This window comes from Wolffia australiana, chromosome 15, assembly GCF_029677425.1.
Source record: "Wolffia australiana isolate 7733 chromosome 15, ASM2967742v1".
Classification (NCBI taxonomy): domain Eukaryota; kingdom Viridiplantae; phylum Streptophyta; class Magnoliopsida; order Alismatales; family Araceae; genus Wolffia; species Wolffia australiana.
The window spans coordinates 6,340,308-6,366,662 of NC_135849.1; the positions used below are offsets into that span (position 1 = coordinate 6,340,308).

At 42.8% G+C, this 26,355-nt stretch overlaps 2 protein-coding genes across 3 annotated transcripts; both read right to left on the reverse strand.

The window, feature by feature from the left end:
* Nucleotides 1-4,416: 4,416 nt before the first annotated feature.
* On the reverse strand, nt 4,417-9,287 carry LOC144712842 (transducin family protein / WD-40 repeat family protein). 2 transcript variants are annotated; one of them, XM_078587189.1, is made up of 13 exons: nt 9,239-9,287; nt 8,614-8,981; nt 7,449-8,524; nt 7,182-7,358; nt 6,964-7,077; nt 6,745-6,849; nt 6,533-6,667; nt 6,406-6,461; nt 6,232-6,328; nt 6,040-6,156; nt 5,846-5,972; nt 5,632-5,762; nt 4,417-4,957 (listed from the first exon to the last, which is right to left on the reverse strand). In XM_078587189.1, the coding sequence occupies exons 2-13, from the start codon at nt 8,879-8,881 to the stop codon at nt 4,742-4,744; spliced, it is 2,619 nt and encodes an 872-aa protein (XP_078443315.1). In that variant the 5' UTR covers nt 8,882-8,981; nt 9,239-9,287; the 3' UTR covers nt 4,417-4,741. The 2 variants fall into 2 exon arrangements, with proteins under 2 accessions (XP_078443315.1, XP_078443316.1); XM_078587190.1 differs by lacking the exon at nt 4,417-4,957 and having other exon boundaries at nt 5,846-5,938.
* LOC144712640 (WPP domain-interacting tail-anchored protein 1-like) lies at nt 9,033-10,686 on the reverse strand. Its single transcript, XM_078586912.1, has 4 exons — nt 10,293-10,686; nt 9,368-10,227; nt 9,239-9,301; nt 9,033-9,158 (listed from the first exon to the last, which is right to left on the reverse strand). The coding sequence occupies exons 1-4, from the start codon at nt 10,684-10,686 to the stop codon at nt 9,033-9,035; spliced, it is 1,443 nt and encodes a 480-aa protein (XP_078443038.1).
* Between the last annotated feature and the right edge of the window lie 15,669 nt (nt 10,687-26,355).

Here is a 26,355-nt window from a genome sequence, read left to right on the forward strand (position 1 = left end):
TAAGCGATCCAAAGGTCAGTCTCGTCTTCCCTCCATATTTCCAGCATTATTATCTTCTCCAGTCTCGTCACCCGCTATCGCGTCCTCTGCCCAACTTTCCTATGCACTGATAGGATAGCCACCATTGTCGAGAGTAGGGAATTCTTGTGGTTGAAAGGATATTCATTTGACTAGGATGCCGAACACTCCAGGGCCGTCATACGCCCCTCACCGCTTAAGCGTCTAGTTGATTTCGCGGGTCATTGGGAGTCTGATCTTAGGATCATTCTTCTCTCGTTGATCGGCACGGCCGACGCCGTTATCCGTCGATTCCCTAACTGCTCATTCACCGTTTTCTCATTACTTGAATTACATCTCACATCATTCGCATCATAATTCCTGTGACGTAATACGAGCCGATCGATCCCGGCCGACATCGTATTGCATCATTCTAGATAATGGGTTTAACTCTTACAAGCCCACTATAGATTAACAATAGAAAAAAATATAAAGAGAGAGAGAGAGATAGAGAGGCGTCAGCTGACATTTTCAGATAGTTTATGTCCATCTTGAGTACCATTCCAATAGGAATATTTAGAATAAATTTCTGGAGACTAGTGATCACTGTAATGATGAATAATTATTTCTTTCAATGAAATTAAAATTTAATGCAAGTGCGATTAGCTTGACAACCTCATAATATTCATCACCCCATCCTTGCTCTTTGAAATTAGGGGGAACTAAGAGTTTCAAAATGTCTTTTGCAAGACTTGTTTTAGCTTAAATATAGGATTAAAATCTTAGAATTAGCTTGGTAAAGAACTTATCTAGTGTAATATCTTTGAGGCTTTTAATCAAAGATGTTCTGTTAGTGTATAATCATGATATTTCTTTGTTATTTTATGTTCAAATTTATACTATAAAAATCATAAATAACTCTTTAAATAAATACATATATATACATCTCACTCTTCTTTTTTTTAATAAATATAAAGTTATTGAAAGTACAATATTAAGAGAAACTGCCTAGCTTGCCCTTAATTCCCATAGTTGTTCCTCTCAATCCCAATTGTTTCTTTCTATTTAATTTCTTTTATATCTTTTAAAATTGTAAAATAACTTTTCTATGATCTATTAAATATCTATCTTTCATATAGTACTTTAATTAGTTCGCGTCTCAACACCTATCATCTACCCCTATCTCAAAAATAATAAATAAAAAGTATTTCCTCCCTTAAAAATATTGATCCTATTATTTTCTCTTCATCATTTACCTTACATAGTATCTATCAATCATGCATAATTAATTCATCTTAACCATAACCTTAACATGACTGCTCTTAATAAATTTATTATCACATAAATTTTAATAATTAACACCCTTATTATCACTATATTATTTAGTCTAGATTATTACATCGCGAATACCTTTTATTTTCCCTTTTATCATATTATTCTCCCTTTTTCTAATTCATACATTAGATATCCCGTTGAGTTAAATACATATAAATTTGATTGAAACAAATAAAATTTAAAATGACACACTAAATCACACCACTTAATTTTCTTTCATAAGGTGATAACAGCAATAAACCTGTCCCAATTTCATAACAGATGAGGACCATGGGCCTACTCTAGTTCTTCAATTTTGAGATCCTTCAATCAGCCTTATTCACGTGTGATAGGCACCCAAAAACCCTCAGGAGATGCATGATGGTTTTGATCCTATCAGCGCCTTGTATGGCATCTTCTTGATTAAAAATATGTACTGATGTACTCACCACTTTAACACACAACTCCTTTGTCAAAGTCTTCCTCTTAAATAGGTTTCTGACAATGGATATTATTTCATGTTTCATCAGCCACTCACCTCATTTTACTAAGGTGGGTGAGGGGAAGCTAGTTGGCGCTTAATTGCAAAATTATCACAATCTTTGGTGAATTAATTGGACATAATTTCCCTTCTTTGATTTGTCTTGAGGCACTTAATCTTCAGTCCATTTTCATTTTTTGCAATGTTCTTGAATTATCAGAATGAAAAAAATGCATCTGACTATGATTTAATCATTGCCACCCAATTGAATAGATGTAGTCGTTCATAAGCAATAGGAAGTAAGCATTCCCCTCAAAAGAGAGAATATATTGACCCACACAAAGCTCCATGGATGAGTCAAGTGGCTGATTATCTACATAAAAAGATGTTCTTGGGAAGTGAAATCTGGGTTGTTTTCCTACAATTCAAGTATGACGCAGTTGTGCCGGCACATCCAATCTTGGGATAACTGATCACCATCTCCCCGTCTGGACATTGAATTATGAATTGAATTCTAAAATGTATATATCTCTAATGCCAAATCCAGATCTTGGTCATTGCTCTATCCGCAACCAGACATTTCCCATTATGTTCAAGCTAATGAAGTAAACCTTTCTTGTTATTTTTAGAACCTTGATCAACAATGCCCCATTTTGGTCATGAATAGTCGAAATCTCTGACTCCAATGTAACACTCAACATCCTTGCCTATCCATATGTCTAATGCTTAAAATATTTGAATCTAATCGGGAATAAAAAACATATGAACGATATGAATAAAAACCTGAGTGATGTCCAACCCATCACTCGGTCAAGATTGATCATCTGCCTTGTACATTGACTTTAGAGACATCTCCAACACAAACAATTCTGCAATCTTCTTCTTTGACTTCATGGAAAATTTTCTGGTCCCCTATCACATGATTGATCGCCCTCGTGTTGAGATACCACATGCCAATCGTATGCTCATATCACTGATTCCCTTATAATGTCGGATCCTCTAGGAGTTTGAATGATGTCCATCAACGAAGTTGACTCCTTTTACATCATCTAAGCCAGGTGCGCCTTCTTGTCATACTTCTTCGTAGCTCGACATTTTGAGGCATAGTGGCCATATTTGCCACAATTGTAGTATTTGACTATTGATAGGTCATGTGATCTCTTACTTATTTCTCAGCTTTGACTGCCATCAATCTAGCCACTTCCTTCTCTAATCCAGCTACCATCATTCTACCCGCATTCTTCTCTCCTTTGAGCACCATCATTGCAGCCGCATCCTACATCACCATGACTATGACCCAAAGTTTGATCTCTAACATGCCCCCAACCACGATCAGGGTATGAGATCCCATCATCTATCTTGAAATTAGTCTAGGTTGATAGGGAATGTTACCTGTACCTTGCGTACTAACTTTTCAACTTCTCCACATGAACTACTAATGTCTCAATTACTTCCCTCCAACGATATAACTACCAAATCACCAAGCTTCTGGATAGAGCTGAAGAGAGCATCAAACTTGGCTAGAGTTGCATGTCACCAACAGACAACATGACTATAATCACCAAGCAACACTGAAGGCATGACCAATGTCACCCAAATTACTGATCAATGACATGACCAACATCATCTCCAAACCGATGAGATGACCCAGGCAGGGATCATCACATGACATGGCCAATTGATGTGTGGCATCACTACAAACAACTTAAATAATTGAGGTGATGTGACCAAGCCAGATGATGTAACCAGCATCACCAACCAACAACATGACCTAATGAGATATTGCCCATGTCATCAACTGATAGCATGACCAATCTCACATACCTGAGTCTAGTATAAATTGATGCCAATGAACAAGAGAACATTGTCTTGAGATTTCAAGTACTGTTTGATCATGGATTTGTTGAGGTATGAATGTAACTCTTCATGTTCTTGATGTTCTCCTGGCGTAGCGTCATACTTTATCATTAAATCATCATGTAATAGACCTTGCAGTGAATATTGGTCTTCGTATCAGGAATATAAGTGCCATGTATAAAAATGGATATGAGAATGTAGGGTAGTCCTTCTCTTGATATGATAAGTCGTTGAATTCCTTTTTAAGAACTTCCATGTCTAGTATAAAATGTCTCATTGCCTTACACCACAAGCTGCTTGAAGGAAAAACTCTAGTAGTGAGAAGCTATTGAACTCTGGACATTCCTTCATCATTTCAACTGAGGTTTTGATAAAACCATTCATTCATAAAGGGCCATTACATGTCGACTTTGATGATCAAATTTTAATCAAGTATTATTTAATCAATAGATATTGAACAATAGGTAGAGATCCAGGAATTGTATTAAAACAATTCGTAGCTTATTGAAGCAGAAAAATATTGAACGGACTCGTCACAGTGAAAATATCTAGACAAACGTATCTAAGATGATGTGAGTATGACTTCAATACTTAACATGACTCAATAGTACTCCTCTCGGTTATACCTACAGATATCAACTTAATATAAGTCATAACTGTTTGCAGAAAGAAAAATAAGTAGACTCACACGGATTATTAGTTTTGAGAGGATGATTGTGGGGAAATGGTGCATAGAGAAAGAGGAACCAACAATTAGGTGACCCATATTAGAGTCTTAAAAAAATTCATAGAAGCCAGGACAATTTAATCGACAAACTTGGACTGGAGAGATATCAACAAGCTTTCAACATGCGTTTTAGGCGATGGAACTTTGACATTATTTCACCCCCGATGTTGTTTCTCCCATTTTTCGTCTATGGCTTCATCATTGATATTTATAGAACTACACGGAATGCTAATGCCTATAATATGACTTTGCTACAGGCTAAGTGACCATGGCACCTCCTAGAACTCTTCACATATTTCAGGCCGGGAAAAAGAATAAAATCAAGAACTGGAGAAGAAGAATGAACATACCAAGCAGCCCAGAAATCAAACTCTGATCCCTTTCTTGATACCATCTGAAGCCCCATCACCATCAGAATCCTTCATCTTCTTAATGGATTGAAGCAGAGCCGCCTTGCCTGCCATGCTCGGCACTTTTGCCGACGAAAGAGCATCCACCTTTGCAGGGGGAATAGTCTTTGTCATCGACAAATCTTTTACAGCTTCTGTTGAACTGACCGAGCCCCCAACCAACATTCTCTCCTGTTTATACCCAAAAAATTAAAACTTGCAAAAAAAATCGGGCTGCTAGATGTAGTATATTTATATCAAATCCGACTTATGGGGGAAATGACAATATTTTAAAAGATAGGGTTCCCAAGGGAGTTTTGATGTGTACTGGGGAAACAAAAGCTCTCACAGCAGTTATGACAACATCAAAAAATACTGGACAAGAATCATGTTTTCTTCGGAGCATCGGCTTTCAGTAGTTCATTTTTTCCCTTGAAAAAACAAGCTCTTTCTCCAGAGATAACCTTCCATCACCATCTCAGAACCTTCCAAACAAGCTCTTTGATGGTTTTTCTTTCTTCGAAAAAAACGCCTATGATGATTTTCCTTTTTGCATTGTCGCCTAAAGTCGAACCTTCGTATTCTTTGGTTCCGATTAAAGGATTAGTATCACCTTCGGAACATTAGATCGGTGCCATTTTTAAAACATATCTTCAGCAATGGCTATAAACAGTTCCTTGTTCATGTTGACAAAAAAAAGCTCTTTATCCGAACGTAAACTTTCATCGCAACCTCAGAACCTAAAGCCAAACCTCTGATGATTTCATTCCCAAACCTTAACGAGAACCTTCCTAACCTTTGTTTCCAATGGTTATCATGATGGAGTATCAGTCAAAAATATCCAAAAGCGGGTTAAATATAGTCACCTCAAGAATACCATTGAACCTCTCTGCTAGATTAGGAAGCTTGAGGGCAGTAACGAGCTTGATAGCCCCGGCAATCGACTTCTTCAGAAGAAGAGATTTGGCGAGCTCAGTAGCTCTGACCAGCTTATCCCCTACGATGATGTGTCTATATGAGAAAACGAAGAGAAAAACTTGGGTGGGTTTTATTTTTCTTTTAAACAAAAAAGAGCCTAACCGTTGCAGCAACTGGCAATCAGTCGCAAGATACATCGGTCAAAGGCCGCCTCCACATTGAAAGCTTCATCATCAAGTTCAGCCGTGTCCTGGCCTGCGGCGACAGCCAACTCTATCTGGGTTTGAATCTGCAAGCATGTTTGAGGGAAGATAATTTGTTTGGCAAAAGAAAATTTTAAATTTTGATCTTCATACCAGGGAGAGTTGATAGCTGCACATGATGAACTCGTTCTCAAGATTGGAAGCACCGAGATCGGAAAGCACAACGGGGAATGAAAGGTCGAGTACTGTAAGAACAGGCTTGGGGGACACCTGATGGACGGGCAGTGAAACGGCTCAATCTGGATGGAGAAGAGAATGCGTAGAAAACAAAAAAATAATTTATACCACTGGGTAGGGCTCAGGAGGCTTGCAGACTACACAGAATAACTTGGTCGCGTTCAAACCCACCACCCAGTAGATCTCTTCTTCGGAATCCTTAGCCCTAAAACAGATATTATTGCAATATTAGTCTTAATTCAAAGGATTAAGAGAAAATACCCGTAAGAACAGGTTCAGCACCTGAAGAGTGGTAGCCAACTTCCCGAGAACTGGTTAGTGAATACTCTTAAAACGCCCTGAGAAAAAAAAATTGCCCGACATAAACTTAATCTGATTGTTTAAAGGAATTGGTAAGACAGAGGCATACATGTGAATCGCAAGAACTCAGCTGGCCTTCTTCGCTGAACCCAAACCATGAGAGAGTAGAGCCTGGGGAGAGGGGGACAGGACATCTAATCGGCTGAGTTCCGCTAGCCATGTTGAAAACTCTGACTTCGACCATCTGGATGAACTAGACAGAATCAGCAGCTGATCGAGTAAGACACATGAAGAACCCCATGGAAATTTGTATATAAGTACCTGATCTCCGGAAGGGAGCGGCTCAGACGCATGAGTTACAACTGCTAATTCATCCTTGAATCCCACGGCAGTGACTACTGGCCCATTGAGTGATATTATGTGCCTCTGTTAGAATAAACCAAGAAACTGAGAGTCCTTTAAGAAAATAAAAACTCCAAAATCTATAAAGCGGACCTGCTCAGAATAATTGGAGTTATATTTGCGAGTTAAAAGTTTAACCTGCAAGCCACCCTCTGAGAAAATACGAAGAAAATTGAGATCTGTCACTGCAGCCACCCACCCAGCACCAAGAGCGACAACTTTCACTTCTTCCGCTTCAAATCGCATGGACCACTGGGTTCGCAAAAGAGACAGAGCAATCAATACACGGACAGTTAACGAGATAAGAAAAACCGTAGCCACATCAGCATCTTCATGTCACCTCCATGTTTAATTACCTCGCTATTATTAGCCCAGCTACTGAACGGGCGATATAAAAGAGTACTTGTACTCTTCTCGCCTCTACAAGGATTGGCAAATACGCTTCCGGACTCGTTAAGTGAGGCCATGGTAAAACCAAAGAAATCGGTCATAGCGGGAACTCTTGACCCTCTCCCGGTATCATGGAAATCAACCTGAACATTATTCAATTAGACTTAAATACAAGCCAAAAATATAAAGTAGGATTAAAAAATCGGGAAAATAAAAACAAGATGATTTCCCACCTCTATATGCGCATATCCCTCGTTTTCCATCGTTGTCACAGTTCCAAGCATGTTGTAGCAGAGAAAACGTCTCTTCCCCGACTGCTCTGGAGTAGAGCAAGGCTGAAACGCTGCCTGTAAAATAACATCTTTCGGCTTCAAAGCTCGAGAACTTTCCCTCGCCTCTGTTCTTCTTTTACTCCGCCGTTTCTCTCGCGATTCGATGGCATGAAGAAGGTCATCTTCCTCTCCATCATCGTACTCTTCTTCATGATCATCAACGACTTTAGAGCTTCTCCTCAGTCTCTTATGACGGGTCGTTTCAGCATCATGCACGCTTTCAGATGAGTTGTCGTTCTCATCGTCCTCGTCGAAGAACAAACTCGCCTGGTTCGTCGTCTTCAGCACCGGCACATCTTCTGAGGGAGATTTCATAAAAGACGGAACCGGAGTTTCCCAAATTCCAAACTTACCCTTGCAATCGATGACTGCCAGGGCATTCCCCTTGGGCTTCCAAGCCAGAGAAGAAATCCGCTCCTCAAATTTCTGCCTTTCAATGTCCTGCTTCAGATCAACATCCCAGATGAGAACCTGTCTATCGGCCCCGGCTGTTGCCATGTACTTCCCATTCATCGACCAAGAAAAGAAGCAAACAGAATCTTCATGATCACCCTTCAAGGAGAAAACCTTCTCCGACGTGTCTCTGTCATGCATAACGACGTCATTCTTCAAGCCAGGGATTGCAAGAACTTCTCCGTCCGGCCTCCAAGAAACCACATTCAAGATCGAGCCGTCTGATTCTCGATCAGGCGCGATGGATTTCAGAGTGTGTACTGCTTCCCCGGTTGAAAGTTCCCAGTAGATGACAGTGCCGACGCTATCAACAGATGCAAGAAACTCGTTCTTCGGATCAAAATCAAGCCCAGTAACTGTTCCTCTGTGGCCTTTCAGAACTCTGGAGATCGAACTGTCCACCGTAGCAATCAACTTAATTCCGTCGTCGTCGCCGGCGGCAGCGAGAAGGCTGCCCGATCTGTTGAATGCGAGGCAGCGAATGGGCAGCGTGAATCTGGTCACGTTGCTCTGAAAATCGCCGCCTATTCACGACGGAATTAAACCGATTACAGATGAAATTTTAAACCTAGAAATCAATAATTTACAGAATTTGGAAGGATCGAGGACTTACTTGGAAATCCGTAGAGCTTGACGGAGTGATCGATGGATCCAGAGGCGAGGGAGGAGGAATTAGGGTTTATGGCGAGGCAAGTAACGCCGTCGCGGTGGTGACATAGGGTTCTTTGGGCCGTTGAAGCGAGATCGTGGACGGCGACGGCGGTGTCAGAAGAAGCGGCAGTGACGAGAAACTTACCTTCGTCATTGTCCCAGATTACAGAGCAAGAGGCACCGCCGCTGTTCTTGTGAGCTTCTCTCAGCCTCACAGTCTTACCCTTCATGGCTGATGAGCGATGCCTTCTCTCTGATCGTTTCCTGTTATTTATATTACCTCTCGCGCGCCGCGGGAATTTTTCGCGCGTTTTCCCGCCAAAACTGTTGCTGAGATAAAAGGAAAGAGAAGATTTTTCGTGTTTAAGTCCGAAAACTAGTTTAAGATCGATGAAAAACACAAAACCCGATCACGGAGATCGACAAGATAAGAACAGCAATTATGATTTTTTTCGGACCCAGCAACCCGGCGTCGATGGATCTGACCACCTCCTTCATACCCTCGTCCTGAATTCACAGCCGGAAGAAGAAATTGCAGAAATTGAATCGCGGATTCTGAAAATTTTCGTATTTTTCGCGTTCATTACCTCAGAGGACTCCATTTTTTCTCGCCGCACCTCGCTTTGTTCTTCCTTCGCCGGCCTACACACCTTCAAATGTCTAGGAATAAGTTTGATTCTCGTAAACACCATTAAATTATAAATAGGAAATCAGACCTGGGCTTGAAGCCGTTCCCTCTCCGATGAGACCTTCATCACGAGTTTATGTATGAGTTGAGTCTCGATGCCGATGTTCTTCGCGGCGGCCATTTGCGCTCGCTCGGCGTGAGCGAGTTCCTCGCGTAGCTTTGAATTAGCTTCAGCCAGCGAAGAACACTCTAATTGCTTGCCCTGGGCTTCAGCCTCGGCTTCGGAGACTCTCTTCTTCAGATTTTCAATCAGGGTTTCCAAATCCTCAACTGATTTTTTAAGCAGACGACGTTCTACCTCCGAGTCTCTCCTCTGCCTGTTCAGAAGCTCTTTCTCCTTCGAAAACTCCATTTTTGTGGACTCAAGTTCTTCAAAAAGGGCCGAATTGGTCTCCGCTAACTTCTCCGATTCGCTCAGCTTCTTTTCCAAGGTGTAGACTTGGTTCTTGAGAGCCACGGTCGAACGAGAAAATCTCTCCTGAGAATCTTGTAGAGCGGCTCTCAGAAGGTTCACCTGCTCGATCAAACGGCGATCGCTGTCCGATCCCTTCGATTCTGAGAGTTTCTGGAGCTTCGATCTCATCTCGTTCTCCCTCTGAAGCGAGCAGGTCAAGGTAAACTGCGCCTCCTCGAGCTTCGTTACTAGTTTTTTTGAGGTTTCCATCATCACCACGGACGTGTTGTCGGCTTCAAATAGCTGTTCTAGAACGGCAGCCATGGATTCTTCAGTGGAAGAGGCTTCCCTCTCAGCCTCAAATAGTCGTCTTTCTAGATCGAGTTCTCTGGCTAGCGATTTCTCCAGCATTTGTAAAACGTGCCGTTGTTGTTCGGCAGTTTGCATCTTCCACTTCTCCGCCGTTAAAGAAACAAGCCCCTCTTCACCGTTCCCTTGCAGAATGAACAAAAAAGTGAGATAAAATCTGTAAAATTTGAACACAAGGTGAAGAACTCACGAGGTTGGGCCATCTCTCCTAGAGTCAAAACCCTTTGGAATTTCGCAAAGTGAGTTCTAATCTCGGCCAAATGATCTTGCGACTGCTTCAGAGAGGCTTCTGCGTCGGATAATTGATTTTCGATATGACTGGAAAATACAGTTCTTCGAGCGTCGATTAGTTCTTCCTGGAGACTTTCGATGAAGCGCTTGAGTTCGTCTAACTCGGAGTCTAAAATTCCCGCCAGCAAGTCATATTCAAAGGTTTTCTCAGTCGTTTCCGACGGGACGGATTCATAATCAGACATTTGATTTTCGATGTTCATCAGAAGCATGTCAAGGTTCAAGACTTTCTCGGAACAGTACGCCACTTCAAGCTCTATATTTGTCAGCAATTCGCGATGGTCAACCTCCATAGTGTTGTCTGTACGGGAGAGATCATGGCTAGATATTCAATCACAATTAGAAGTGAAAATTTGAAAACTATATAATTTATAAGGCAGTGTATTTTATGTTAATTGGATAATACGTTGACAACAGAGAGAGAATGCCGATAAGAGCGATGTCGTGAGTCGTGACGGTTGAAAATTTACATTAATCGGACCAGGAACCCAAAAGAGGTCTATCCAACCATGAAACACGAAAAGAACAAGAACATGAATAAGATCAATGGACAACAAAGTAACTTCCCCTCAATCTAAATTAGTGACGTAACTTTCGTCCCTCACTGAAGAAAGAGCAAAAGGATGAAATCAGAAGAAGAACAAGCACAGAATGATATCAAATCCTAAGCAGCCCCACTCGTAACAGGATAAGCTGATGTCTGTTTTCGTAGATCATATCTGTGTGGTAATTTCTCCCTCGATTCGAATTTTATAGACCTGCAGCTTTTGAGAAGCGCGGATAATTTCCTAAAGTCCTTGGAGAGACTTCTGCTTTCTAGTAACAGAACAAACTAACTTACATACACTATTTAACATTAACATAGAAATGACAGATAAATTCTAAATTTTTCGATTAACATACAGAACAAATAGTTGACCCCTGACTGAATTATTTCTAGTTCAGGTCTATGAACATTCTGACTCCTTGTTTGTTTTATCCCGTACAACCCTGGATCGAATATGTCATTCTATGGACAAGTGGGATAGTTCAGGTCTATGGACATTCTGACTCCTTAAAGAAGCACCGTAAAAATCCATTAACCAAAGAAAAACTGCTTATTTGTCTCAGATGATGAGATAAAAAATTAGGAATCAACTTGTGTAATAGAGTAGATCCACCCCGTAAAACCCTTTGGTCGAATATGGCATTCTGCTGAAAGAACTACAGCAGAATGAAGACGGCGGGGAGCGTAGACTGGAAAACAAGATATCTTATAAATTCATCCCTTTCCCCAAAGTCCGTAAAAACCAATTCAACAAACATTTAATGACAAGGTTTTCGTCATTTTCCTCAACTTTGGCGATAAACAAAACCATATCATTTAGTACAAATCCGTTTTTCAAAACGGGCATAGGAAAAATCAAAGATCGTGTACAAATCCGTTCATTTAAGGATGACTAAAGGGATATTACGAAGTATTTGGAATTTTTGTTAAGAAACTTTCGTTCTGACGTGATTGATTAGGCACGGCAGTTTTTAATTTCACCAAAAACACAAACGTAGAGACTTGAAAATATATGAGACCATTTAGAATCCACTTATGAACACCTGGAAAATAAAATCACAATGAGACATCTATGATTTTTCGAAATGACAGACCAAACAATCGCCCAGGGGCCAAGGTTTGTTCCTCTTCCAAAAGGGAACGCGAAGGTTGAAATTTGAAATCAAACAATGAAGTGAAGTTGAGCAGACTGGCATTCGGCAGGAGAGCAACGATAATCGGGATGCTTCACCCGCGAGAACAAAAATATGAAATCTGAATCACAAAAAGATATTGAGATCTCGACAGAAACAAAATTAACCGCATCCTGGCTACTCACCGAGCGTTTTCACACTACAGAAGTAACTGCGCCAACGAAAACTGCGAAATGACGACCAAATTATAGGTAGAAATGAAGATCGGCGTGTCGTGCAATCTCGCGGAATTTCCTCTGGTGAATCTTGCAACCGCCATGGCGTGGCCGCGGGAGCCAAATTATACCTTCTAATACCGCAAAACTTACCACGTGTCCTGGAGAATCTCGCCTCAACGTCCCTTCTACATTTTAGTGTTATACCCCTAACTAGGCGTCATTCCCTGCAGTACCGTCCGCGTGTGCTGGGTGCGCGGGCTGATCTGCATGTGTGCGCGCGCGCCAAAGCCAAGCGTCACGCGCGGGCGCCAACGCTACGCGCCAGCGCCGAGCGCTGCGCGCGGGTGCGGGATGCGCAGGCCGGACGGCATGCCACGGGTGCAGCGCGCGGAGTTGTGCGGGGTGCCGCGCAGCGGCCGCACGGGCAGCGCGCGCATTGCGTGTGCGGGGCGCGCGGTGGGGATACATCTCCTCTAACCCCGTTCAAGCGATCTTAAGCAATTGCACAAGCTTCCGCTGCAAGAGATCAAGGCTGGTCAGTGTTCTGCTCCAAGCACTGAGGCCAGCACACGCCAATTCCGAGCAAGAAACCTAGCTCGAGATTTGACCGTGTGACATTTAGCTAGAGAGAGATTGCTTCTCATGGGCTTCCATTTAAGTAGTTTGGGCTATCGATGGGCTCTCTCTCTCTCTCTTTCTGTTTCTCTCTCTCTCTCTCTGTTTCTCTCTCTCTCTCTGTTTCTCTCTCTCTCTGATTTTCTCTCTCCATGTGCCTCTCTCTCTCCCTCTCTCCCTGTGCCTCTCCCTCCCCTCTCTCCCTCTGCTTCTCTCTCCCTCTCCCTCTCTCATTCTCTCCCTCCCTCTTTCTCTCTCTCCCTCCCCCTCTCTCCCTCTGCGCCTCTCTCTCCCTCTTTCTCTCTCTCCCTCCCCCTCTCTCCCTCCCTCTCCCTCCCTCTCTCTCTCTGCCTCTCTCCCTCTGCCTCTCTGCCTTTGTCTCTATCTGCCCCTCTCTCTCTCTACCCCCTCTCTTCCTCTCTCTCTCACGCACTCTCTCTTTCTCTCTCTGCCTCTCTCCCACTGCCTCTCCCGCTGTCTCTCTCTCTACCCCCTCTCCTTTTCCCTCTCTTCCTCTCTCTCTCTCTTTCTCTCTCTCTCACCCTTTCTCTCTCTCCCTCTCTCTCTCTCTCTCTCTCTCTCTCTCTCTCTCTCTCTCTCTCTCTCTCTCTCTCTCTCTCTCTCTCTCTCTCTCTCTCTCTCTCTCTCTCTCTCTCTCTCTCTCTCTCTCTCTCTCTCTCTCTCTCTCTCTCTCTCTCTCACTACACCACCATCCACACTAACACGTGCCCCTAGACCTCAACATTGCTGCTGCACTATGTCACCAGCATCTCTACCGCACCACCACAACGTCCACTTGCTGCTATTCTATCATGATCACATAATGTTTGCAAACAGTAATTTTTTGTATTTCATTTAATACATTGCCCCCCTTCTCGGGCCCCATGCCCCCCCCCCCTTAGTGTCCCTCACCCAACCCCGTCAGTGAGATACCAGTGCCCCCTCTTCATCCTCCGCCCCCACCCTTCGGCAAGCTACTAATGCACACCTTCTCATCCCCCCCTTCTTGGCAGTCCGTTCATGAATGAACCAAACATGAACGCTAGTATAGATTTCCATTTGTTTGTCTGTTGACGAACGCTTGTTGCTTGGTGACAAACAACAAACTTCCCATCACTAGTGACAGCATTACATTCTTGATGCACCGTCGCGTCACTATGTGCCACCGTACCTCTACCGTAGTACCACGTCTTTGTCGCACCACCACCTCTTCTCAGCGATGCCACTATCCCTCCATCACCTCACTGCACCACCGCACCATAGATAAATCGTAATTTGTCATTTAATTTTTATAATGTATGCATCGATATGCATATATTTCCTTATAATCACATTATTACAATGCGAATAAAGGGTTGAATCCATAGTGAATTTTATATTTTATTTATTTTTATGACTTTATATTTGTAAATAATTCAATCTGATTTGATAAAATAAACTAGTGAAAATTAATTCCTAACAGTTATAAAATGATGAGAAAATAATTTTCCTGGTTAACCTAATTTATTCAAATCTTATAAGATAATTCTAACAGAATTAGTATTAAAAAATAAATAAGTATTAGGGATTTTTGATGATGGTGGTGTGAACGGAGAGTGGATGAGTTTGATTGCTGTCAACTGCAGCCGAACGGCTATGGATACACGTTGGCAAGTGGTGGAGCTTGGTGAGGAATGCGGTGGATTTCAGAGCAGCGAGCAGCAAAGTTGATGGTGGCTTGTGTGATCATGCACACCTAAGCTGTCAACAAAAATAACCTAGGAAAAAGGATGAAGATGTGAGTAAGAAAATGATGAATTTCACATGAAGCTCATCCTCTAGTGCTTAACGGATTCAGTGGCGCTTTTTTCCATGTCTTCGTTGATATCTCACTCATTCAATCACTCTCCCTCAAGACATGAGAACAAACCGAAATGAGATTATGAATGAGAAAAACATTTAATTAATTCCAAATAGGAAGAAAATCTAAGGTTGCCTTTTTAACTAGGGCAGGGGGTCTATTTATAGATTCAATATAGTGGATGAAGCTACCCTCAAAATTTCCCCTTGAAACTCATTCTTAATCATCATATCACGATTTAAATTTGAACGAATTTGAGCCTTTGATTTTTTTTCTCTTATTGTCACCAATAACTAGCGTGGCACAAAGTCTTTGGATTTTTGAAGATTATACATCACAATCTACGCTTTAAAATGGCATTTTAATGATTTGTTGAAACTTGAATTGATTTTTGCATAAAGCCCTAATAATTCGAACCAAATTCCATGTAATGTCACTGAATCAGATTGCGTCGGATATACCTGAGAATATAAAAGTTATAAGTTTTGATGTAGCAAACATGTTACCATCATTGAGTATCATTTTGCCACCTCAACTTTAGTATTTAAATCAGAATGGTTATCCTCATTACTGATTTTGAAATATTCTGCTTTTGCCTTCTGGCATACGCATCATATGTGATTACAAAAAACATACTTTTTTCTATGTGTTGCACTTTCTTAGGTTAAAATTAATAGTGATAATAAATTTCCTTGAAGAACATACTTTTATCATTGATCACAGCCAATGATTGACCAATGCCAGTCATTCACCACAAACTGAATGAATCAAATTGCAACACTTGGTGGACTAAATTAAAACTAATAAATTATGTTGATATATATATATAATCTCTACAAAATTAGTGTCATAATTTTTTAAAATATCATAAAATGAAAAAAAATCATAACTTCACTCTAAAAATGCAATTATTCATTTTAAGCTTCCTCATCATGCATTTATGATCATATCAATAAAAATAATCATGTGAAGTACATGAAATTCCTATTAGTGTGAGTGGATGGATGTGATAACCCCTAAATTTAGGGTTTAAAATGTTGTTGGTGTTTTTGAGCTTCAACAATAATAAGTAAACTTAGCTAGAGATGAGTATGGATTGTCTCCACAGGGAATGGTATTTAAGGATTTATTATTTTTCAAATATTGACTAGTGAGATAATATGAGATACATATAAAATACAGGGTCAAATGATGAGAAAATGTAAGGCGAGATGGTGATACTTAGTGATAAAATTAAAATGACTATAGTTGATAATAGACAGTGACAACCAAAATTTGAGTGAGTTCAAGAATTGAGTGACTGGTGACAAAAAATGCAGTGATAAATATGTATTGTGTATTTTTTTTATATATATATATATCAATAATATGCACAAAATTTATCACTTATTCATGTGAAAATGAAATGAACATTCAGTTTTTTAATGGGTCCTAACCAGTGGGGTTTATGATTTACAAACTAGCCCCACTTGATTTTTTTGAATCAGGTAGTTTATTTTTTTGCGTGATTTCCTATGAGTTTCATTATATGACAGGTGATGGAGCGCATCCAGATGACGCCAATGAATCATCAGCGGAACCGTCTTCGTCGACATCAACATCACCGCCGGTCCATGTCTAGCTCGACCGACACACCAAAGCGTCTGTGAAGATGCTCGGGGTTTAAATACCCCAGGTAGAGCACGTTTGCACCCGTATCTTCATGTTTTCGTTATTTGTTTTCAGCCATTTTGATTTCTATTTGTTTTAAGTTCACATCGTCTTGTCCGTTGTTTTCTTATTTGCGTTGTAAATGAAGGGGGATATCCTTATTGGACTCTCCTTTCTAAACTCCTTGTAAGGGCCCATCATGGCCCTATATAAGGCCATGATGGGACCACGTTCAGAAGTAGATCTGGAATTTGTGTTTGCAGTTACCCCACGTCCAGGTCTCACCTTAAGAAGAAGGAGAGGGAAGAGCAAGGGGTGATCTAGAGGCCTTCCACCGCTGTTGACCAAGTCGCCCGACATTGGCCAAGACTATGGCCGCTCGCACGCTCTCGAGCAACAGCGCCACGCTCAGTTCCCGCCGCCCATCGGCCACACCAAGTTTTTGCGTCACTGTACCTACGCAAACCAAACGCGTGCTTGTTGCACCGCTTACACGAGCTAACCGGTTGCACTTGTCGAAGGCGAGTACGGAGGAAAAAAGCCCCCCCGTACCCGATTGGATCCGCCGCCGTCGACTCAGCGCCGTCACTCAAGCAATTTTTTGCCCACATAGGTGGTCGCCCCGCGCCGCTGGGAACCTAGAAACACCACATGGGCTGCCGTGCCGCAGATTCCCACCATGGTCTTTGGTTGATCAACGGCTCTTCTGGGCTGCAACAACATTCTCGCACCGCCTTCAGCCCGCAATCTTATCACCGCTGCCAATCCACACAAATTGACTCTGCACCAAACTGTCAACACGACTTGGTTTTCGCACACTTCACGTGCGCTACTCTGTCAGTGTGGCTCAGGAAGTGTACATCCGCCTGCTATACAAGGAGATCTCTGTTGTTCCTCCGGTGGATCGATGAATCGCTGGATCGATCAATCAATCAGGATATCAGTGGAACGACATGGCGACACGATTTTCTACGACAACGTGGTTGTGAAACACGAGACTGTTGAGAAAACGTTGAGGCCACACATTTTCATAACGATCTGCACAACTCGGTAGCCGACGGCGTTCTTTGTGACAACTGATCAACCAAGGTTGTTCGTGCTTCCCACGTTGACTGTGGCTGCCAAAGGACGAGCCCACGCCACGTCTACGCCCCCGGCAGCTACATCGCCGCTCCGTCGCATTGTTGCCACTATAGCACCGTAACCGAGTTGCTGCACTTCTGCACCTTCATCCTCGCTTCCGTCTCTGTTAACTCGCTCCTCACGCGCAACCCCACCGCCAGGCAACCCCGGCCATAACCATCTACGGCACGTCTCAACCATATCTGCCCGCTTCGTCCCGTGCACCGACGAAGACGACGACGATGCCCAACGCCATCGATGAGGTATGTCGTTCCTCTCTGCTCGTCAGTTTAATTATGTCTTCCCATATGCTTTTTGAGTGCACTCCACCACGCTAGGTTAGAATAGGTGAGAGAAAATTATCGAGAGACTACAACTTGAGCATCTTCCTAGGTACGGGCTGAGCCCCTCCGTTACGTGCGAGCCCCCACGGAATTATTACGTTTGGTGTCGTAGTTGCCATCGTCAATCCGACGGGATTGGAAGGTCACTGTCATAGTCATCGGCCACCCACCCCGAAGCTCGAGACTCGGCAATTTCCCGCAAGCTGGCCCAACACATATATTTCACCTAGGTCACTCGCATCACGTAGTTACATTTACTTAGCCAATTACCCTTCAGGCGACGGTGTTGACAACGTCTGACATCATTTTGGTATCAGGCCAAATTGTGGACGCCCACAACACGTCTCTGTAGCCTCGCATCATAACATGTGCCTTCATCCGTTTTCAAAAACCCATCTAGGTATCCCATTGAGGAACTGGCCATGGTCATCGAGACGTGATTGAGTAGAAGGATGCACTCTGAAGGTTCACCTTCACCGCGATGAGACAAATCATCGGTGCTCGAAAGAGTAAGTCCTATACGACTCTTAGAGCCCCGTCCCATCACGTTTCAAGGTGGTGTACCACCGCCTCCTTCGGAGCACAAACGAACCGCACCCATCAATAGACGTGCCGATGGATCACTCGATCCATACGGACACGTTCATGGTTACCGTGGATGAGCTTGATCCCACCACAATGCCTCACGGTCACTACGTGCTACCTACCCTCGTGACGTCGAAGATAACATGACAGTGAGTCGTTGCCCCCATGGGAAAGATCCTGTGGACGAGCCTACACCCCGAGCCCCCTCCGCACATGGCCGAGGAGTAGGACATGGACGAGGGAGGGCGCAACATCAATATCGACCCTGTGAGGAACCGAACAAAGAGCACGGAGCATACCTCCGCACCCTGACCGCCGTCGCCGATCGCGTGGAGCAACTACTAGCATGACCTGTGGTGCCTCCGGTACCCATCATCGTGCCCGAGCCCATGGCGCCAGAACGAGCGTGTGACCCACCTAGGGTCGCGCATCCCTTAGAGCGACCGTGGATGCCCGTTGAAGACGATCAGTACCTCGACGACAAGTGGCAGAACGAGATGCATCAGGACCAACGTCCCGATCAATGTCCTACATGCTACCCACAAGATGTCCGTGTCCAAGATGGACACTACCCACGAGATGACTATCACCGTGGGTACGTTGAGACAACTGCGTAGGGCCCTATGATCGACGATACAACGAACCCAATGAGGTTCCTCGATACTCGCCGCATGTGACACCTGATCACCGCGCCCTGTACGATGGTCAACCACAACAATGGGTTGATCACGAACACTACCTGACCCCACCCCGAACGACACGTCGAATCGCGATTTGGAGGATACCCGGTACCCGAGCGACGCCCGGACGACTACGAGCACCGACGAGAGGAGCATCGCGCCAGGATCCAGAAGAGTGTATGAGCCGACATCGCCCTCTTCAAAGGGTCAAGGAAGTCGAAGGAGTTCATCGACTGGGAGTCGAGTATGAACTCTTATTTTAGATGGTACCGCATGGACGACAACTTGTGCGTCGAATACGCAGAGACGAGACTTGGCAAACATGCCAAGATTTTATGGGAGAACAAGTGCGTCGCACCTGAGCGATGAGGACGACCCATCATGTCATGGACCGCTATGTGTTAGAAGCTGAGGAGCAAGTACGTACCACGGCAGTACCAGATGATGTTATTCCTTTCATGGCTCGACCTATGACAAGGTCGACAATTTGTGATGGAATACATCAAGGCTTGTGAGGAATGCTAGATGCGGTGCCAATTCGTGGAGGACCTGCGAATTGTAATTGGCATGTTTGCTCTCAAGCTTCGACCGACCTTACGCCACGAGGTGCTTAAGTGCAAACCTGTCGAGGTCGACGAAGCCTATGATATCATGGAGCACCTTGAGCATCTTGGTGAGGAGACCGTTACACATGCTACCCCAGCACCACAGCGGGTCACCCCTGCCCGATCCACTCCGTCCGCATCTGTTCGGACTTCACAGAACGTCGGAGGGTAAGGAAACGCCCCGGTCACTTCAGCGGGATCAACACCATCTGCTCGAGCCATCACGATCGATACCACGACCCAAAGCGCTATTGTGAACTAGGCACATATCATGTGCTCGAAGTGCCAAGGGAAAGGGCACCGAGCCAGTCAGCGCCCGTCATCGACACTATTGATCGACGTTGCAGACATCGACCTCGACCAGATGGGCGAGATGGAGCCCCTGCATGAAGACGAGTTGCCTAGACCATGAAGAACAAGGAAAACCATTTTGTTTATTTTTCTGGTCTCGCCGCTCTTGTTTTGAGAAAGTAAAGAGGGGGAGAAGGAGAAGAGGAGATCAAGAGAGGAGGTGGAGGAGGAGGTCTGCTCAGTTGCCTGACCCTTCCCTTGCCCCTCCCCCTGGTCGTGGGTTTTCTATTTGGTGACCCTCTTGCTCAGGAGACGTAAATACCTATACCCGTTTGTCGTAGCCAGGATTGCAAGTCGGCCGCCCTCCCACTGATCACCGTCTGTCTTTTGGAGCATTCATGCTAAGGTGGCCTGGATCAGGATGGTGGACCCCTCAGTTTGACTCTGAGATATCTCTCGAACTGAGATCCTCCCGGGTTGGTCATCTGCAAGCTTCGACGCCTCACCATCACACGACCAACGATCGGCATCGCAGAATGGTATGCGCTTGACTCGTCAATGGACCGATCGATTGTCGGGTGTGCATCCACGCCTAATGGTGGCCAATTGATCGCAGCCTTCCGATATCCCACAGATTGAACAGAGGCCTTGTGGGTTCCTCTGCCCCCCCCCCCCCCTGGCACGGAGGAAATCCCCTTGAGCAGGCTCCAGGTCCCCCCCTTACGAGATATGAACGTGGGCTCCAGAGCGTTCGACGGAGTCACGGCTTTCCCCCACCCTCGGTGCTGAGGAAGTTTCTAGAGCGAATCCTTCCCTCAAGACTGCCGGTGAGGAGACTCCCCCGCGTGGCTATAACTTCCATTATTCTCCACCAGGTGAGACATCAGGCGCACCTTCCCGTAGGCATTGGGTGGTTCACGGTTTTGCTTCTCTTGGTCTCTGCCCGCCAACTGCTCGACACCAGTCTCCTCTGGTTAGATCTGATGTTGGCATCATCGACAAGTGGTAACCTATCCATTGAGTGTGCTGCTGCGTTGGGCAACCCTCCCTGCGGCCATTCTGACCATCGTTGCTGCCGGACTTGCCCGCGCGACAATAACATAAGAACCGCACAGGCTCAGCCCAGTTGCCGGCCTGGATCGTTACCACAGCCATCTTCATCTCCTCGACTCCACTCCCCCTCAACCACTCCTATGCCACTACGCTAGTTGAGCAATCGTTGCTCTCCGGTGCCTCTCAACCACATCCGCTCCAATCGCCGCCTACAGTCGATGAATTCTGCACCATGAGATTCAGGTCGATGAGGTGCGCCATCCTCTCCTGTTGCTCGTTTAATTACTGCTTGAAATATGCTTTCGTCTTGTGCTCAGGCTAGGTAGGTGATAGTGGAACAATTGAGAGAACTATGACAAAATTGATTTTCTTACCGGTACAGTTGAAACTTTCCGTTATGTGCGAGCCCTACTGGTTGATTCCGTTCGATCGTAGACGCCTTCGTCACTCTGACAATGTTAGAGAGGCCTCCGTTGCTGTCCCCCAGCCACCCCATCCAAACTTGGAACTCGGCGCGTCCCTCGAGTCAGATCCTGCACGTACGATACGTAGGATATTCATTTTTGCATCGTAGTTACATTTAGCCATTAGGGTTTATCCGTCGGACGACAACACCGCCGATGTTCAATACAACCATCTATTATCAGTATCGAGCCATCATACTTGGTGCTGACCAGACGACGTCCTAGGCGACGTCCGACATCAACATGACTCAAGTAATTTAAATATTAATGATATATCAATGATGGAGGAGAGAGAGCGCAGAACAATGAACCTGCTATAGAGCAGCCTAGTCCAGATCCCCAAAGGAGCTTAAGTCCAATCAAAGAAGGGGCCAATTTTTTAGGAGAAATTCAATTGGGTGGTTGTTATTTCTTTCATATGAAGGGGAACACAAAATTGACTGTCTAGATTGCCAAATCTTGGTCACACATTCTAGGTTTCTCACATTGAGATAGGGATGGTCCAAACCGTGCGAGTGGCTTGCGCTCGTGCGGTTGTGCTTTGTGCAGTGTGGTTGTGTGATGAACCGCACTTAATATTTGCACACCTTACCACACACCGTGCAAGGGTTGGTGCGGTGCGGATTTTTGCAGTTGTGCGATTTTTTTAGTCCGCCCAGTCCTCTCCCCAAAGCCCAGTCCTTTCCGCTGCCCCTACTGAATCGTCTGCCCGCTTCTGCCCCGGTCGGCCGCTCCTCTGAGTCCTCTCCTCTCTAGTCTCCACTGCTGCACCGTTAGTATTACTTCTTCATGGATAGTATCTTCTCCTTTCCCTTATATTTATCTTCTTCTTCTTGTTGTTCTCCATGTACATCTCTACTAATAACATGAATTTTATTTTGTTTATCTTTATGTTTTTGATTATCATGTTGTATCATTATCCTTCGCTCTTCTCAGCATATGACGAAAATCAGCATCTCCAAAAGTTTCTATTGGAATCTAAGAGGGGGGGTGAATTAGCTTATCTTCTTTTTGTTTACCTAGTTAGCTTTTAAGATTCCTTGATTTGACACTCACCTTCTTTCTCTCGAACACTTAGATTTACTTGGTTCCTCGATCCGCTTAGTGATCGAGTCAATCCAAGGCCCCCCTTCGAGTCCAAATTAGGACTCAGGATAATCTTACTAAGGATCCTCCCTTGTAAGGTACCCTAACCCAACTTACAAAGTTGCTTCTGTAGAGGAGTCTTCTGATGGCACGTCACGTTCTTTGGTGCACAAGCTTGAACCCCGAACCGCCTTCGGGTAGACCGTCAAGAACTCTTCCTCGTACGTCCACTTCCCTCGTCACCGTCACGTCCTTGGTGCCACCAACGTCACCTCCCTGCCTTCTTGATCTTCGTCACCTGTTCAGATTAGTGGAAGAAATGATATACCGCTCCCCGTGATTGATCAAAGGTCAATCACCGCTCTCAATGATGTATGAATGATCAAACAAACTAAGATTCAAATGTAATATCAAGATAAATTCTGAAAACCTGTTTCATAAGTACTTTCAAGATCAACAAATCAATTCCTCTTAATCACTTTCAAAAATAATATCAATCCCTTCACTATCCTTCACAAAATCTCATAAAAATCACCACTAACTCAATGATTGTGGAGGAAACTATCACCCTATTCAGTAAATAAATGAATGATGAAAATTAAAAACTTCCCTTATCACTGGAGAAGCACAGCCACACTGATTGCAGGGGAGAAACTTCACAAGAAGCAGCACTTTCTTCTTCAAGAGTAGCACAAGAGAGATGTTTTTCAAAAGGGATACCTCAACCCTTGCTCTGAAGGGGTATTTATAGGGGTAGAGGGGTAGATTGTAATTTTTTGTGAATTTCAAAAACAATTCGAGCTCAAAAGGAGCTGTAATTAATTTTTTATGATTTTTCAAAGTTTTATAGAAAGTTTCCTTAATTAAAAAATTAATTATAGTAATTAATGCTAATTAAAGTAGTTAGGTTTAATATAGGAATTTCAAAAGTCAGAAAAAATACGATTTTTAGAAATAAGAAATGATTTTGGAAAGTCAACCGTCGGACCCGACCTTTGGAATAAATCGAATTTCCTAATTCGATTTTTCGGGTCCAAAGTACATTATATATAAATAATTTATTTCTACACTAAGAGATGACTTCTGGCGCAGTGGTAAATCGCTTCATTACTGAGGTGGAGGTCTTGGGCTCAAATCTCGTTCTCCCCATATATATATATGTTTTTAATTCAATCTTTAGTAGCGGACCCGACCTCGGATTTAACTGGTTAAATCCGCCCGTCGGGTCCGCCACTAAGGCTAATGGGCTCCGCCCATTTAGGCCATATTGGGCCCTTATTAAATGAACTAAAATGCCAGAAATTTATTTAGAAGTCAATTTTGCACTATTTAAAATACTTTTAATTGTTTAAAAAATTCAGAAAAATATTTATAATATTTTTAAAGTATTTAAAAATATTTCTAAGGCTTCTGAAAATAATTTCAACATACGTTAAATATGAAATGACTTTTTAAAATATTTTAAAGTATTAAAATAACATTTTAATACTTTAAAACTATTTTCAGAAATTTTAAAAAACATTTTTGATTCTCCCAAGTACTTTATGATTATTCTAGTTTATTTTATAGTTTTAACACATTTAAAAAACATAATCTTAAAATATTTTAAGCTCTAATTATAAATTAGTTTCTTAATTATAAATTCATGATATTAATGTAATTTAGTGTACATTAAAACACAAAAACCTCAACAGTTTCATATTATCTCTTGGTAGTCATTTTTTATGATTCAATGAGATAGTTTAGATCATGTACGAGCTTCATTTTTTATGTATGTTTTCTTCTTCGTTTTCCTCTTTATCTTCATCATCATCAGCCATTCAGCATCATTTTCCTCTTCTTCTTCTTCTTCTGCTTCTTTTTATTCTTATTCATCTTCTTCTTCCTTTTTTTCCTCTTCTTCTTCTTTCTTTTTTTCCTCTTCTTCTTCTTATTCTTCTTCTTATTCTCCTTCTTTTTCTTCTTCTTCTTCTTCCTGTTATTCCTCTTCATCTTCATCTCCTTATTCTTATTGTTATTATTATTCTTCTTCTTCTTATTATTATTACTATTATTATTCCTCTTTTTATCTTCTAATTCTTATTCTTATTCTTCTTCTTCTTCCTCTTTTTCCTCTTCTTCTTCTTGTTCTTGTTGTTCTTCTTACTCTGCTTCCTTTTCTTTTTCTTCTTCTGGTTATTCCTCTTCTTCTCCTTCTTTCTCTTCTTCTTCCTCTTCCTCTTCTTCTTCTTCTTCTTCCTTCTCTTCTTCCTCTTCTTAAACTTCTATGCTTCTTCCTCTTCTTATTCTTCTCTTCTTCTTTTTCTTCTTCCTCTTCTTCTTTTTCTTCTTCCTCTGCTTCTTTTTCTTCTTCATCTTCTGGTTATTCCTCTTCTTCTCATTCTTCTTCCTCTTCTTCTTCTTCCTCTTCGTCGTCTTCTTCTTCTTCTTCTTCTTCTTCCTCCTCCTCTTATTCTTATTTTTCTTCTTCTTCCTCTTCTTCCTCTTCTTCCTCTTCTTCTTCTTCTCTTCTTCTTCTCTTCTTCTTTTTCTTCTTCTCCTTCTTCTTTTTCTTCCTCTTCTTCTTCTTGTTCTTCTTATTTTCCTTCTCCTCCTCCTCCTTCCTCTTATTCTTCTTGTTCTTGTTCTTCTTCCTCTTCTTCTTCTTGTTCTTCTTCTACTCCTTGTGGTCATTCCTCTTCTTCTTCTTCGTCTTCATCTTCTTCTTCCTCCTATTATTATTATTATTTTCCTCTTTTTCTTCTTCTTCTACTACTACTATGACTAATTCTTCTGGTTATTCCTCTTCTTCTTCTTTAGGAACTTCCTAACTTATACACGTGTATAAGTTACAATAATCCTATTGCATTGAACCAACAAAGAAGAAGACTATGTGATTTTGTTATGAACCCACAATACCCCAACTCTGATTTCAGAGTTTGTTGAATGTATCTCTGTATTGAATGCCCACGGGTACATGAGATCTTTAACTACTTTGAATATTTTTTTTGTTTTAAAATTATGAATGCTTTGAAATGAGATCTTTATCTACTTTGATCCTCTTTCATGCTTTACTAGTTTGGTTTTTTTAGTTTTGAAATTAGATTTGAAATGATCATTACATGTTCGATTGGATCATTACATGATAAAAAATGAAACTGTAGGATGGAAGATGGTATGCCCCCACAGCAGCAGACCGCCGCAGAAATGTTTGCAGAATAAGATGCTCCCAATAGGCCAACCACGAGAAACAAAAAACATTGCCTTAATGCATGTGATGCTGTAAGGTACTTCACTTACATAGGTAGAAAAATGTTTAAATGTACCTTGTGTGGCACCATTGTAGACCGCAACAAGTACCATTGTAGTACCTCTTTGTGGCGGCACCTGGAAAGATTCCATCACAAATTATTCCAGTCTTTGAAAGCAAAGACAGGCCAACCAATACAGGAGCGATCTGTTGTAGAGTTGTTTGCTGCTGGAGACACGAAGAAATAGTACCACATTGGACATACGAGAGAGAGGACCAAAGAAGAACTAGTGCGGTTCATATGTTTGTCTGACTCGCCGTGGACCATTGTTAAGAAGAAATACTTCATATGGCTTCTTTGTTATATTGTGCAAGAAGAAATACTTCATATGGCTTCTTCGTTATATTGCGCAAGAAGAAATACCACTCCCATCAGTGAGGGCTATCAAGGGGAAAGCCTTCGCACTACACCAAGATATGAAGAGATTTGTTCAGAAAAA